General features: G+C 36.4%; 2 protein-coding genes across 2 annotated transcripts; one reads left to right on the top strand and one right to left on the bottom strand.

Annotated features, from left to right (window-relative positions):
• Positions 1-219: 219 nt before the first annotated feature.
• LOC127135830 (extensin-like) lies at positions 220-2,445 on the top strand. Its single transcript, XM_051062463.1, has 2 exons — positions 220-919; positions 2,354-2,445. The coding sequence occupies exons 1-2, from the start codon at positions 220-222 to the stop codon at positions 2,443-2,445; spliced, it is 792 nt and encodes a 263-aa protein (XP_050918420.1).
• On the bottom strand, positions 2,202-12,299 carry LOC127135037 (homogentisate phytyltransferase 1, chloroplastic). The gene is made up of 13 exons (XM_051061854.1): positions 12,084-12,299; positions 11,958-12,011; positions 11,582-11,820; positions 11,369-11,452; positions 11,196-11,270; positions 10,377-10,460; positions 10,199-10,288; positions 5,922-6,023; positions 5,433-5,528; positions 5,262-5,333; positions 5,083-5,178; positions 2,699-2,803; positions 2,202-2,621 (listed from the first exon to the last, which is right to left on the bottom strand). The coding sequence occupies exons 1-13, from the start codon at positions 12,148-12,150 to the stop codon at positions 2,580-2,582; spliced, it is 1,206 nt and encodes a 401-aa protein (XP_050917811.1). The 5' UTR covers positions 12,151-12,299; the 3' UTR covers positions 2,202-2,579.
• Positions 12,300-14,154: the final 1,855 nt, after the last annotated feature.

Genomic DNA, 14,154 nt, shown 5'->3' with positions numbered 1-14,154 from the left:
AAGAGTATGGGAATAATTGAGTAGGTCAGAGCTAAACGAACTCTAGACACTTCCTGGGAAGCACTCAAGGATCATAGGAAGATTCTCAACGGTCTTTATCTCTTCTCCAAGATTGACCCTCCAGAACTGGTGGCTCACTATCTGTAGGATCTGGAAACCCAAGGGGTGGAAATTTCTGAGTTCTTAGTGAAATGGCTACCTGAGCATCCACCAAACTTCATGAAGAGACAACGGGAGCCTTCTAGCAAGTCCAAGAAGGCGAAGAAGGCAAAGTTGGGAGAAACTTCTGGGTCAAGACCTCCAGTCCCTCTGGCTGATTCTCCAAGTAAGTTTATACCTCTTTCCCGCTCTGTAAAACATAAGTCTATAGCTTCTTCTCTTCCCCAAACCACTTCCGTCTACACCTCATCTGAAACACCCCCCTCAACCACCAGAACCTCAAACACACCATCTCTCAAATTCAACCTTGCAACCACTACACTACCCGTTTCTGAAGCAGAAATGTTGAACGAAACTACCTTACCATCATCATCCTCACCTTCATCCCCACCATACTATATTCTTTCATCTGACAACGAACCATCTGACCCCCAATCCCCCACTCTAGCTCAGCTTCAAGCTCGTGCTCTGGCCTCTCAACAGCCATCACAAACTGAACATGAACCTGAAGTCACTTCCCCACCCCATGAACAACAAAATCCACCTCCATCTGATCAACCTCAAACACCACCATTTGCACAACAACCTAATCCACATCCTGAACAACCAATACCCTCACCATCTGAACTTCAACCAAATCCTCAACCCGAACAAACAACACCATCTCCCTCTGATATTCCCCCGCCACAAAGCTCTGCTACCGTCATCACTCCTATTCAAAATCCAGATGACACCAACCAAAATCCAAACGAAGCTCTGTGTAAAATATTTTTAAATTTGTTTTTGGAATTTTTCAATTTTATTCTTGAAATCGTTGATTTTTTATCATAAAATTTAAAAAAGAAAATTGATAAACTCAATACAAATTCGTAAAAAAATTAATAAGAGTATAAAAATAATAATAGCAAGTGAAAGATGTTAAGTTTAACTGGGGGTGGCAGATTAAATTTTTCACTTTATTAATATAGAGTTATGTCAGGATGATATAAGGTTAAGAATGACATAAGATGAATGTTGGATGATTCATGTCAAATCCAAATGACGGAAACATAATTTTACACTTTCCAAATTTTAAACATTTTTGATAGGACCAAAAGGAGCACTAGTTACAGGTTTATGACAAGGTTTATGACTTATTATTTTGTTTTTGTTTAATCTTAAAACTTGTACTTATGATGATTTTGAATATAAAATGATAATTATATAGAGTAATCATTCGTTCCAACCAGTAATCTACCAATAGGGATGGGAATAAGCTAGACCGAACTAGACTTGTCAAGCCTAAGTCTGACCTACTAAAAAATTTAAAGTCTAAGTTTAACCTATAATTTATCATAAGCTTTTTTTTAGGTCTAAGTCCAGCCTTTTCGAAGACATGACTAGCCCGTTGACCTACTTAAACGTTTATTTTATTTGAAGATATGTATTTAACAATTCAATTAATGTTTATATAGAGAAAAAAAACTTTAAAAAATGTTATTAAAATTTTGTTTACATTGGATTATCTTAACTTACTTAGTAGCATAAGTTTATGAGATTATTTGCTTAGAAACAGTTATGAAAACAACTTATGACATTATTCATAAGGAGCTATTTTCATAAGTTCTTTAAGATAATTAAGTTTTGTTTTATAATTTAATTTAAAATATAAAATATAATATAATAATATTAATAAATTATTCATATTTATTTAAATAGACCGATCTAATAGACTTAAAAAACTTTCTTTTATGTCATGAGACCTAGTCTTAAAAAATCTAAAACTTATCGATTAAAAAAAAAACTGATTTGGCCTACCCCTGTGTAGGCTAGACCGTAAGTCCCTGTTAGTTGGTTTGGCATATTCCTTTGCCGATCTAACAGGTGACACAATGACCCAATATCTTGATTGGGCTGATCACCGACAAAATGACCCAATATCTTGATTGGACTGATCATCGGTCTGAATTTTAAAACATTTTAGAACATTGAAAAAATCAAACAATTATGGTTAACTATCATATGTAAAAATTAAATCTTATAAATATAAATACATTGACAAAGATCTCAAAAACAACTTGCAAAATTATGTAAATGCTTCTACAGTGAAATCAACATCTAGATTTACACTGTCTACTTATAGTCTTAGTTGTAGCAAGTGTTTATTCATAAACAATTTCTCCAAGTATGAGCTAATAGCATACAACTGTCACAGTTTGTATGCATGCAGAAGACGATGAAGAGAAACAAGACTTTAATAATAGACTAAAAAAACTATTAGAGAAACCACTGATAGTTAAAAACTAAGAACCACCCTAACAGATGTAACCCTTCATTTACAATTGCAGTTATAAACTCAGAACCAATTATAAACTCAAAGCTAGCCTGTGACTAAAGCGGCACCATTAACTAGTCCTCAAATCAACGATGCTGCTGCATTCTCATCTAACTAAAGGTATGAGTAAGTACTCTGCGTAAAATAGCTGCAATGAGAAACAAGATATCAATACAAGTTCTTGTTCAAGTTTATACATGAAAAAGACAGTAGGTGATTGATTACCTTCCAGATGAACATGTAGAAGGATGTTATGGAAGCTTTGTTTTTCAAATCTACAGATTTCGCATGATGGAGAAGAAGTGAACCAAGTACAGCATGTCCAAGACCCTAATACATTGGCAGAGAATAAAGTTAAGAATTGATGAAGAGTTTGAACAAGTTTGCACTCATTTAACAGTCAGTATGTAAAATAATAGACCTAAGCTTTCTCCTGAAAGAATGCCACCTTTAAAGATTGATTTTCTACCTTTGAAATGAATATCATTTGAATTGATTTGTTGGATTCAAAAACATAAGTGAATGGATCAACTCCATTAATAGTTACTTTATATAAAGTGGATGGATATGGACCCTAATAGTTGGAATATTCTGTGGAACAAAAACATCTCGCTGTTTCCTTCGAGACAGTACAGATATCTTTTGTATTGCAAGCTGATAATGTTAATAAAAAAATATATATGAAGACTAGGATGAAGGATGTTCATCATGAATCATCAATTTTGATCATTAGGTATATTGTTTCATTAAATTGTTCATATCACAATACAACAATAACAACCAAGTCTTATCCCACTAAATAGGATGGGCTACATGGATCAAATTCCGCCATATTGTTCTATCTAAGATCATGTTCCTATCCAATTCGTTAATCTAGAGATCTTTTAAAATAGTTTCTCTTATATTTTTTCTAGGTCTTCCTCTACCTCTAGTTGCTTTCCTCTCCCCATCTGATTTACTCTCCCTACACTAGAATCTACGGGTCTTCTCTCTACATGTCCAAACCACTTAAGTCTATTTTCTACCATCTTTTCTACAGAGGTGCTACCCCAATACACTCTCTAATATTGTCATTTCTAATCTTATCTTGTCTAGTCTTACCACACATCCAACGCAACATCCTCATCTATGCTACACTTACTTTATTCTCGTGTTGATTTTTAACCATCCATCATTATGTGTCATACAACGTCACAGATCTTACTTTTGTCCGATTAAATTTTTCGTTCAGCTTGAGCGGTACTTTTGTATCGCATAAAACCTCTAAGGCTCTCCTCCATTTCAGCCACCCAACTTGAATTCGATAGTTTACATCCCCTTCTATTTTCCCATTGTTTTGTATTACACGCCCAAGATATTTAAACCGCGTGACTTGGGGGATGATATGGTCTCCAACTTTCACCTCTAGGTTAGAAACATTTCTCCTTTTTGTTTTACCGGGCTTACATTCCATATACCCCATCTTACTTCTGTTTAGACGAAAGCCATGGGTTTCTAAGGCTCGCCTCCAACCTCTCATTTAAATTGTTTTTAGGACTATGTCATCTACCAAAAACATACATCTCTTGAATGTATTCCGCGAGTACATCTAAAATTAAAATATACAGGTAGGGGTTTAGCGTTGACCTTGGTGCAATCCTATTATAACGAAGAAAATGCATATCTTGAGGACATCTACTTTTTCCGTATTAATGGAGATGGTATGATGCTGAAACTAAAGTAATTTTGTACCTGAATGGGCACGTTAGGGTTTTGATGTTTGTGACAGACCCCTAAAATCGTAAATAGCAATGGGGATACCCTCGCAGAGAAGAGAGGTTTTGAGCAATATGAGAAGGATCACTTCTTTGAAAACATGTCCATCTTGCAAGACCAAGCCCTCTTTCATCTTTCTTTGATCCTGGATAGACTAGTTTTCTTGTGTTTTAGGTTGAAAATTGGGTAAAACAGCCATTAATGGTGGAACTCGTGGGTTCTTCAATAAAACCCTTGATACGCATTTCGAGTTTGGCATGAAAAACTATAACTTTGAAATAATCAATGGAATTACGGAGGTGGGGTGGAGTTGATTTTGTTGGAGAATTTTCCAAGAAAACTTTGCAGGAGACAGGGAATGTATTGGAGTGATTATAGCCGGATTAATGGAATCAAACTAGAGTAATGGTGAAAACAGGTGGTGTCAAACTAAAAGGATGCTGGAAATAGTTCAGTACTTTTGGAGACATTTGTAAAAAAAGAATACCTAAATTTGATATTAATAAACCAATTTACAGATTACAGAAAATGCAACATGAGAAGGGAAGCAACTTTGCTAACGATGACGCTGATCTAAAACTTGTTGAAAGTTAGAGTTTTATTCTTTCATGTATAAAGGAGGGAAAGGTGTACTCAAAATAATACAATTATATTGATATTGATGTGAAGGATGTGCCACAAAAGATAAAAAAACACTATTTAGGCTAATAGTAGACTTCCTATTTGTAATTTATAAAGAAACAAATCCTGACATATAAGGAATAGAAAAATCAATGCTAAGGTATAATCTAAGTTACTCTAAAAGATACATCACGCCTGCAAATGCAATATATATGTGTAAGTGAGCATATTACCGTGACAATTTTACTCCATAGGCAAGAAGATGTTGCTCCCACTACAAGGGCGACTCCATAAGCCAACTCAAGAAGGCAAACACAAATCCAGAATACCTGTCAGAAAACTGTTAGCGGGTGCAGTGGAATAAAGGAGAGCACAGTCAACTATGATGAGATGTTGCATTTGAAGAACATACCCGCTTCTGACCTAAACGTACTGAAAAAGATTGGATGCCAAATATTTTATCTCCTTCGATGTCTGGTATATCCTATATAAATTCAATACAAAGGTTTGTATTAGGTACACATTGAACCAAAACTTTTATATTGAGAACAATCGCATACATAAAGAAACTAGAAGCCTTTACCTTGAACAATGCTATAACTACAGAGAAGAAGCTCATGAATGCCGTTGCAAAGATCAATGGTCTTGAAAAGACAACTGGCCTCTTGTACACAAACGCCTGGACATTGTTACATGATTAGCAACCGAAAATATCAGACTTTGCAGATATATTTGGTGGATTAAAAGTTATGCCATGCTAGTCAGATACTATGCTGCCCACAATACCATTGTTAAAATGCATCTGTTCCTTAAAGAAAAAATCCCTCTAATCTCTCTCAATTTGGTCAATACTGTTGAAGGCTTATTCGAGAATATGAGCCTTTCCAGGCCTATATGGTGAAAATGTATTAATGCATACAGATAGAGATTTCAAATAGTTTGCCCATGAATTTAAGGAAACCAGTCCTAAAAACTTGGGATAAAGATTTGTCATTGTTACGAGTATACAAGTTAATGCATGTTCCTCTAGAACTAGAAGTCTCCAAAAGCACAAAAAACTATTGAATAAAACCTGCATGTGAAGGAAAAATGCTAGTTGAACTATAACTGCACGAACAGAAAGAATGCACATCGCAGCGAGCACTGCAAATCTCTTCCATCTCAACAAGGGCACCTAAAAAAATTTCAAAAGACAAAAAGTTATAAAATTCTGTTTTGGCCGTCAAATAACTCTTCAAAATGAGGCATTCTCTGTGAATTTATAGATGTAATGCAACACCATTCTTGACTCCACCTAATAAACTAAGCTTTGGGGATAGTTGGTTTATGGCACAATATAAGAGCTTTTATGACCAAGTGATCTAGAGTGTAACCCTTGCCACCGCTTCAGATAAAAAATGTTTAATTGCATCAGAATATAAGTGGATGCATGTATTGTCCGTGCTACCCACCCAGAGAGCGCTCACGCGTGAAAGAGCATATTAGACTAATATAAAATCATTCTTGTGTATTCGCCTAATAATTTAAATATTTGGGATAGTTAGTTCCCGACAGTCACTAAAAACATGCTATTTGTCTGCCTGCAAGCTCAAACATGGGTAGAGTAAAAACCTGCTTCAACAGTTCATGTGGCAATAATTTCAGAAGTGTTCAATAACCAGTAAAACTGCAATTGAATTTTTTATTTGAGCAAAATTTATGTCCTATTAATCCATTAAGAATGTACTACTAGAACTAACGGTTCAATTACTAAAATATGAACCTCGTTTCATTTTACAATAAACATTCTATTGTTACACAATATCAACTCTTGCATCCCACATTAACTGAAACAGTTTTCTTCATATGAGGAAAAGTAAAAGAAATGGATGTTATCGACATTTGTCAGCATGAAATTTTGCAGTGCAAGTACCATGTTGAATCTGAACAAGTATGATACTGTTCAGGTAGATTCTAAAAATGAAGACATTGTTTCATAATTATTGATATTTGTAAATACATAGTGTTGAGAATATTTGTATATAGAATAGTCTCACATCGACTATATCATGTAATTAGTTGTAATCTCTCTATATATAATAAAGTCTCCGTAGTGCTTTTAAAACACACGGTTTAACCTAAATGTCTCTTAGTCTCTCCTAATTCAATATGGTATCTAGAGCCTACTAAGAGACAACTTTTCGCCGTGCTTTACCCGGTTGACCCACTGTCTTCCAGTGATAATTTTTTTTGCAAACCGTGTCATCACTCCGGTTTGTCTCTAACTTCTCAAGATTCTCAGGTAAAACCACCGTGCCGCCCGATCCGGCCGTTTTCCCCAGCTGCCCCACTCGGCTCCCTCCATCGCTCACAGATCTGGTCTCCTCAGCCCCGATTTTGTTTCTTTAAGCCATGGGGAGATGTTGATTCCGTCTTGTTTACTAAAGTTCCGCTTATCCCATGTGAAAAACTAACCGGATCAGCCAACTACAACATATGGGCTCGTGTTGTCGATATGTGGTTTCATGGTCAGGGATATGAAGATCACCTAACCACAAAATTGGTTGATGTTGTCGCCGCAAAACTCGCTAAATGGAAGAAAACGGATGCCTCTCTATGTACTGTGTTATGGCTTTCCATCGCACCTAACCTCCAAGCGCAGTATCAAGCCTTGTCCACTTGCAATGAGGTTTGGGAAAAGGCTAAGAAAGTCTTCTCCAACGACGTTCATTGGCTATACAGCGTCATCCTCAAACTCGACACACTGAAGTTGCAAAATATGGATATGCAAGCCTATCTGAGTAAGCTTGATGCCTTGAAAGCGAGTTACGAAACTCTCATGCCTTATGCAAAAGATGCAATAGCTCATTCCGAACAACAGAGTAAATTTTTCATGGTCATGGCACTTAAGGGACTACCACTAGAACTCGAGTCCGTTCGTAATCATATTTTATCAGGTACTATTGTTCCTAACTATGATGCAGTTAGTGAACAACTGTTGCGCTTGGCTACACCTCATGCATTTGGTCTGGTTTCCCCTCCATCTATTGTTGCTCCGACACCAGGTGACACTGTTGCCCTTGCATCTCTTGGCAACAATCAGAATCGCCTTCGAGGAGGGTCATCCAACTCCAAACCTCGTCCCAAGTGTGACCATTGTAACCGGCTTGGACATACTATCGACCGTTGCTGGAAGTTACATGGCAGACCTCCACGCCAGGTAAATGCAGCTCAAATTGATAATCCAGATACTATGCAAACTTTACCTTCTCTTCAGAGCCCTACGCCAAGCTACGAGGATTTTCTCAAGTGGTGTCAGAATAATCAGACCTCTGGTTCCACGGCTTCGGTTGCACACACTGGTAATTCATCTGTTTGCTTCTCTCAATCATCTCCTATTGGTCCTTGGGTCCTCGATTCTGGTGCGTCTAATCATGTTACCGGTAATAAAGGTCTTTTTTCTTCCCTCTCTACCTCTGGTTTCTTACCGAGTATAACTTCCGCAAATGGTTCTCAAACCCGATCCCAAGGGATTTATCCTGTTCAAATTTTACCATCTCTCTCTGTGACTTCTGTCTTATATGTACCTAATTGCCCATTTAACTTACTGTCAGTCAGTCGTTTAACTCGTTCTCTAAATTGTTCTATCACCTTTACTAATAGTAATGTTACTCTGAAAGATCGGAGTTCGGGACAGACGATTGGCGTCGGATATGAGTCCCAAGACCTCTACTACTTCTCTATGTCATCTACCACATGCTCCACCACAGATTCTCCATTCATTATACATGCGCAGTTAGGTCATCCAGGTCTTCCCAAGCTACAAAAGTTGGTGCCTAGTCTATCTAAAATGTCCACTTTACATTGTGAGTCTTGTCAGTTAGGGAAACATACTCGTAGTCACTTTCCTGATCGAGTCAATAAACGGGTTGCGTCCCTTTTTGCTTTAGTTCACTCCGATGTTTGGAGTCCCTCGCGTACCGTGTCTACTTTTGAGTCTAAATACTTTGTAACTTTTATTGATGATTTTTCACGTTTCACATGGCTATTTTTAATGAAGAACAGATCTGAATTGTTTTCTATTTTTGAACAATTTTATCGAGAAATAAGAACCCAATTTGGTTCGTCTATTCGTACCTTAAGAAGTGAAAATGCACTTGAATATTTATCCCAACAGTTTCAAACTTTTATGTCATCCAATGGTATTCTGCACCAAACATCTTGCCCTCATACACCCCAACAAAACGAGGTAGCCGGACGCAAAAATCGGCATCTTGTAGAAACCACTCGGACCCTACTTATCCATGGTAATGTTCCTCTCCGTTTTGGGGGGATGCGGTGCTCACGGCATGTTACCTCATAAATCGCATGCCCTCATATGTCCTTAATAATAAAATCCCTCATTCAATCCTGTTTCCAAATTCTCCTCTCCACCCAATTCCTCCTCGAGTATTCGGGTCAACGTGTTTTGTACACAATCTCTCCCCTGGTCTTGATAAACTAGCAGCTCGATCACTAAAGTTTGTCTTTCTTGGTTATCATTGTTCCCAAAAGGGTTATCGTTGTTATTCTCATACTCTACAACGATACCTCATATCGGCCGATGTTACCTTCTTCGAGTCTGTTCCATATTTCGGGTCCAACCCAGTATCTTCGGAACCTCTTCAAGAAAGTACTCACACACCTTTTCCGGCAGTTATTAATGTCCCGCCTACCATTATCCACCACCAGTTTATGGCTCCGGACCCCCCTACTTCTCGACCATTTCAAACATATCAGCGTCGTCGCCCAACGTCTGTCGTCCCCGTCTCTGAGGTCATACATGCCCCTGAGGTCATTGCAGACTCTCCTCCGACGCCTCCGCCATCACCGGATCCGATCCTGCAACCTGAGTCCGATCTTTCGATTGCCCTTCGAAAAGGTATACGTCAAACACGAAATCCGTCTCCACATCATATTGATTTATGTTATCATCGTCTTTCACCTTTGCAGTATACTTGTTTGTCTTCTTTGTCTTCTGTTTCTATTCCTAAAACTCCAGGTGAAGCATTATCTCACCCTGAGTGGAGGCAAGCAATGATTGATGAAATGTGTGCTCTTCAAAGCAGTGGTACCTGGGAACTGGTTCCTCTACCCCCTAGGAAATCTTTAGTAGGTTGTCGTTGGCTTTATACAGTGAAGGTTGGTCCAGATGGTAAGATTGATCGATTTAAAGCTCGCTTGGTAGCCAAAGGATACACTCAGATTTTTGGATTGGATTATAGTGATACCTTCTCGCCTGTAGCCAAGATGGCATCTTAATCTTAACATAATTATGCCTTAAAAGTATGAAAGGAGAACGTATCTTTAGTCGCAGTCAAAAGAACTTACATTGATTGAATAAGCCGTCCCTAGCACAAAACTGATGAAAAGAGCACAAAGCAATGGTCCGGAACCTACAATCCAACCAAGCCAGAAACTCTGTAAAAGAGAATAAAATAGTAAGTCTCCTTCTGCTCCGTCAGTGAAGCTTATTTTGAATGAAAAATGGGGTGAATCTATATGGCACCAAAATCGAAGAAGCTGCAACAATAATTGCACCAGTTGCAAAAGAATATTCTCCAGATGCCAATGGAAGATATGGTTTATTTATCTGCAGTAAAAACATGCAGCACAGATCAATAGTGAGACACCATATGGTAGTCACTCAGAAAAAGTTGTAAGCTGTAAAAGGATGCATGTTTTCTGGACCACATAATCAGAGGCTAAAGTAACTTGAGAAGCTTGATAAATAAATCAATATATAAACCAGAGTTTAGTTGTAAACATCATATAAACTGCCGAAACTGTTGCTTATGAAAATACTCTTGCATACACGTCATTTGTATATGTTTCTGAATATCGGTCGATACTTTTGCATTAAAGTTGAAAGAAGGAAGGAATCGCTTGACTTACTTCTTCAGGGTGGTGCAAGAATAATGCTTGTAAGAATTATTAATTAGTATATAACATGATATATATTTTCTACCGATAAAATACCCGGTAGAACTAAACCTTTTTAATACCTTACTAATGGAATCTTACTCTAAATCTATTTTAGTCCCTAAAACAATATTGAACCATGATCTGATTCTTTTTTAAAGTTAATTAAGGAAGTTCCATTTGGTTAAGTTATCAAATTCACGCTCTTTTACTTAACTGTGTATCTATTTCGACATAAACAAGAAGGAATTAGACTCTAGGAAAAGACAAATTATTCATCCAATCAAACTTTGATAAACTAGACAGCATCTCTGCCTGCATAATATATATTTTTTATACGGGAAAAACTGAGTAACCCAAAAGACACGAAATCAATTAATTGGAGATTTATAGTAAAGTTTCATACCTTGTCTATTTCAACATCGGACAATTGATTCAAACCAACAATGTAAATATTCATAAACAGGGCAGCTACTACAGCCTGAAACATAAATAATAAAATAATGAAGTCAGGAGCAAGAGAGCAATAGGAATAGTATAGTATAACTTTAAAGAGAAATAACAGTTTTGGGATCTCACCTCCAACACACCTGTAAAAAATAGTGGGGATATATCTGATAGTTTCTCCACTGCAAGGAGAGACACAGAAATTATGCTTAATGCCTGCCAAAACACAGAAATAGGTTAGCCCTTTAAAACATTCGTAATATTAATTGTATTAAGTATTGATTGATAATAACATAGGAGGATAAGTTTCATAGATAAAATCTGAGGGAAAAAAATAAACTTAACTGTACCAATAACTGTGTGTGGCCTGGAAAACCTGTAGAAAGCATCCAAAAAGTTTTTTGGATCAAAAGCAGGCTGTTCAGATTCAAAAGATTGCTCAGGGGCCGCTTTCACAACAAACTTTCGATTGCATCCTTCAGCGCCTCTGCAATAAAGACTTAAATTTGGCTTCCAGAATTTCAAATTATTATATTCTTTTTGAATATTCCGTTTGTGCCTTGAAGCTTTTGGTGCTCCAAAACCTAGAGCGTCAAATTCAAAATGTTAGTATCACAGACCATGTTAAAGAAGAATCTAACCCTAAATAAGCCCTTATTGTGAAATTAAACAGGAAACATTTAATGTAGGTTGAATAATGAATTGAAAATTGTAAACATACTTGCGATTGAAGAGTAATTATTGGCAGAAGCTTTAGTCCGCCATAGATTCCGACCTGAAGGTTGATATCTAATCAGAATAAAAAGAGGGAAAATCGATGAAATGAAAGAAGAAGAAGAATTCATACTAGTAGCGGTGGTGGTGGTTGAATAGGAGTATGAGTTCGGAAAAGAAGCAACAAGCAACGAATCCATAGAATCGCAATGGAATCGCTGAGAAATAGCAAATCGAAAAAGATATTCTATATGTAGTTATTATTTCATAAACACTGTCACTTTCAATTCTTTAAGTAAGTAATAGCCAAAAAAATCCTACCAAAAATGACATATCAAATACAAAGAATAATTCTAGTACTACCTTGGCTGATGAATCAGATACCTTTTAGTTTTTTAATCTAGAAAAGGCAATAGGTTTAGGTTCTTTTAATTCAATAAAATTTAATTAGATAATGTCATTAATAATTTTTTAATATTAAAATTTAATAGGTTTAGGTATAACATTTGAATTAGATTATCTAATATTATTGAAATATTCTCTACTATTATGGTTGGCAATGATGTTCTTAATTTTCTTTAGAGGTGATGTAAAAGTAAATGTGTTGAAAAATAAATGGAGAAAGTAAAGAGTACAAGGATATAGCATGATTTTCATTTTTAAACTTGGGTACTTCAGTCCCCTCACACCCCGTCAGAGATTTCACTATGTCATATACGTTACCGTCGATCAACTTGACTCTTTTAACTATCTAATACAATCACAAAGGCGCACCACCTTTTGATTTTTACAACAACAATAGAAAGTAAACCTCTTTTTAACAATTCAAATTCATTAACCAAACCAATTTAATCGGTTACAGTCACAAATTTTTTGAAAAAATGTTTTTCAGCTTCAATTATAACCGAACACGATAATATGTTAACTGATTACCATTGAAGTAGTGGCACTTTTTCATTTTCAATTTGATTCCAACAAATTACAAACTTATGGCAATGATTTATGATATTATACTTTTTCCAAAAGGTATAATTCTAGTATAAATAGTCGTGGATTCAGATTTTCAAATTTTACCTCTTTCTAACAATTCAAATTCATATATGTTGGATTATAATTCCTTGTGCCGAAGCAGGTTGCTTGACAGAAGCAATGAAGTGTCGAACCACCTAGTGTGTTCAGTAGTGTTAGCTATTTTGGACTTTTATAGTTTTGGGTTTTGACTTGAGGTCCAAGTTAACCTAAATCTATAAATAGACGGAGTAACCCTTATTTTTGTAATAGAAATGAATATAGCATTCATAACATTGTATTTACAGTATTTTGCAGTTGCAAAGTGAATAAGAAGTTTTCAATAGTTTGTGGGCAAAGAGAAACTCTGCAGAATTATATTACTCATCTCCTTCATCGTTCTATACACTCTCTCTTTCTCCATTATTCTTTTCTTTTCATTGTTATTGTGTGGGTAATAACAATTTTGTTCGTCAAGATTGATTGAAATTCTCCATAGGTTTTGGGGGATTTCCAACATCTAGTATCAAGAGCTCCGGTTTAATCGATTCGTGAGAAGAAAATCACCATGGCAACGAATCATCCAAACGGGCATTTTCCAGCAAATCTTCTGATTCTTAAGAACAATAATTATGAGAATTGGTGCAAGCAGATAAAGGTTATGTTCTGTTATCAAGATCTTTGGGATCTTGTGAAGGAAGGAGTAGCAACACCTGCAGAAGCCGCGACAGATCAAGAAAAGGTTGCACATAAAGAATTGAAGAAGAAAGATTATAAAGCTCTCTTTATAATCCATCAATGTGTTGATGCAAATAACTTTGAAAAGGTTAGTGATACAGAGTCAACGAAAGAAGCATGGGAAATTTTAGAGAAATCGTTTGGAGGCGCGGAGAAGGTGAAAAAGGTGAGGTTACAAACTCACAAAAGAACGTATGAATTGCTTCAGATGGAAGACAGCGAAAGCATAACTGATTTCTTCACCAAGGTTACGAAACTGGTGAATCAAATTAAGGTATGTGGAGAAGTGTTGACATCAAGATCTGTTGTTGGAAAGATCTTGAGGTCGTTGGCTCCAAAGTTCGACCATGTAGTAGTAGCCATAGAAGATTCGAAAGATTTGTCAAATTTGACAAAGAAAGAGCTTCAAGGGACGCTTGAATCTCATGAACAAAGAATAGCTAAAAGAGCTACAGGAA

This window comes from Lathyrus oleraceus, chromosome 4 (assembly GCF_024323335.1).
Source record: "Lathyrus oleraceus cultivar Zhongwan6 chromosome 4, CAAS_Psat_ZW6_1.0, whole genome shotgun sequence".
Lineage (NCBI taxonomy): Eukaryota > Viridiplantae > Streptophyta > Magnoliopsida > Fabales > Fabaceae > Lathyrus > Lathyrus oleraceus.
Note: the sequence above shows the minus strand (reverse complement) of the source record. Positions and strands in the feature narration are given on the sequence as shown.

Bases quoted from the DNA above. Each gene is read 5' to 3' on its own strand.
- LOC127135830 (XM_051062463.1), top strand. From the start codon at position 220: ATGAAGAGACAACGGGAGCCTTCTAGCAAGTCCAAGAAGGCGAAGAAG. The intron at 920-2,353 runs GTAAAATATTTT...CAACTGTCACAG, and splicing joins AAATCCAAACGAAGCTCTGT to TTTGTATGCATGCAGAAGAC.
- LOC127135037 (XM_051061854.1), bottom strand. From the start codon at position 12,150: ATGGATTCGTTGCTTGTTGCTTCTTTTCCGAACTCATACTCCTATTCA. The intron at 6,024-10,198 runs GTAAGTTCTTTT...AAATTTTTTTAG, and splicing joins GGACGGCTTATTCAATCAAT to GTGCCCTTGTTGAGATGGAA. The intron at 5,334-5,432 runs GTAAAGGCTTCT...GAATTTATATAG, and splicing joins TAGTTATAGCATTGTTCAAG to GATATACCAGACATCGAAGG.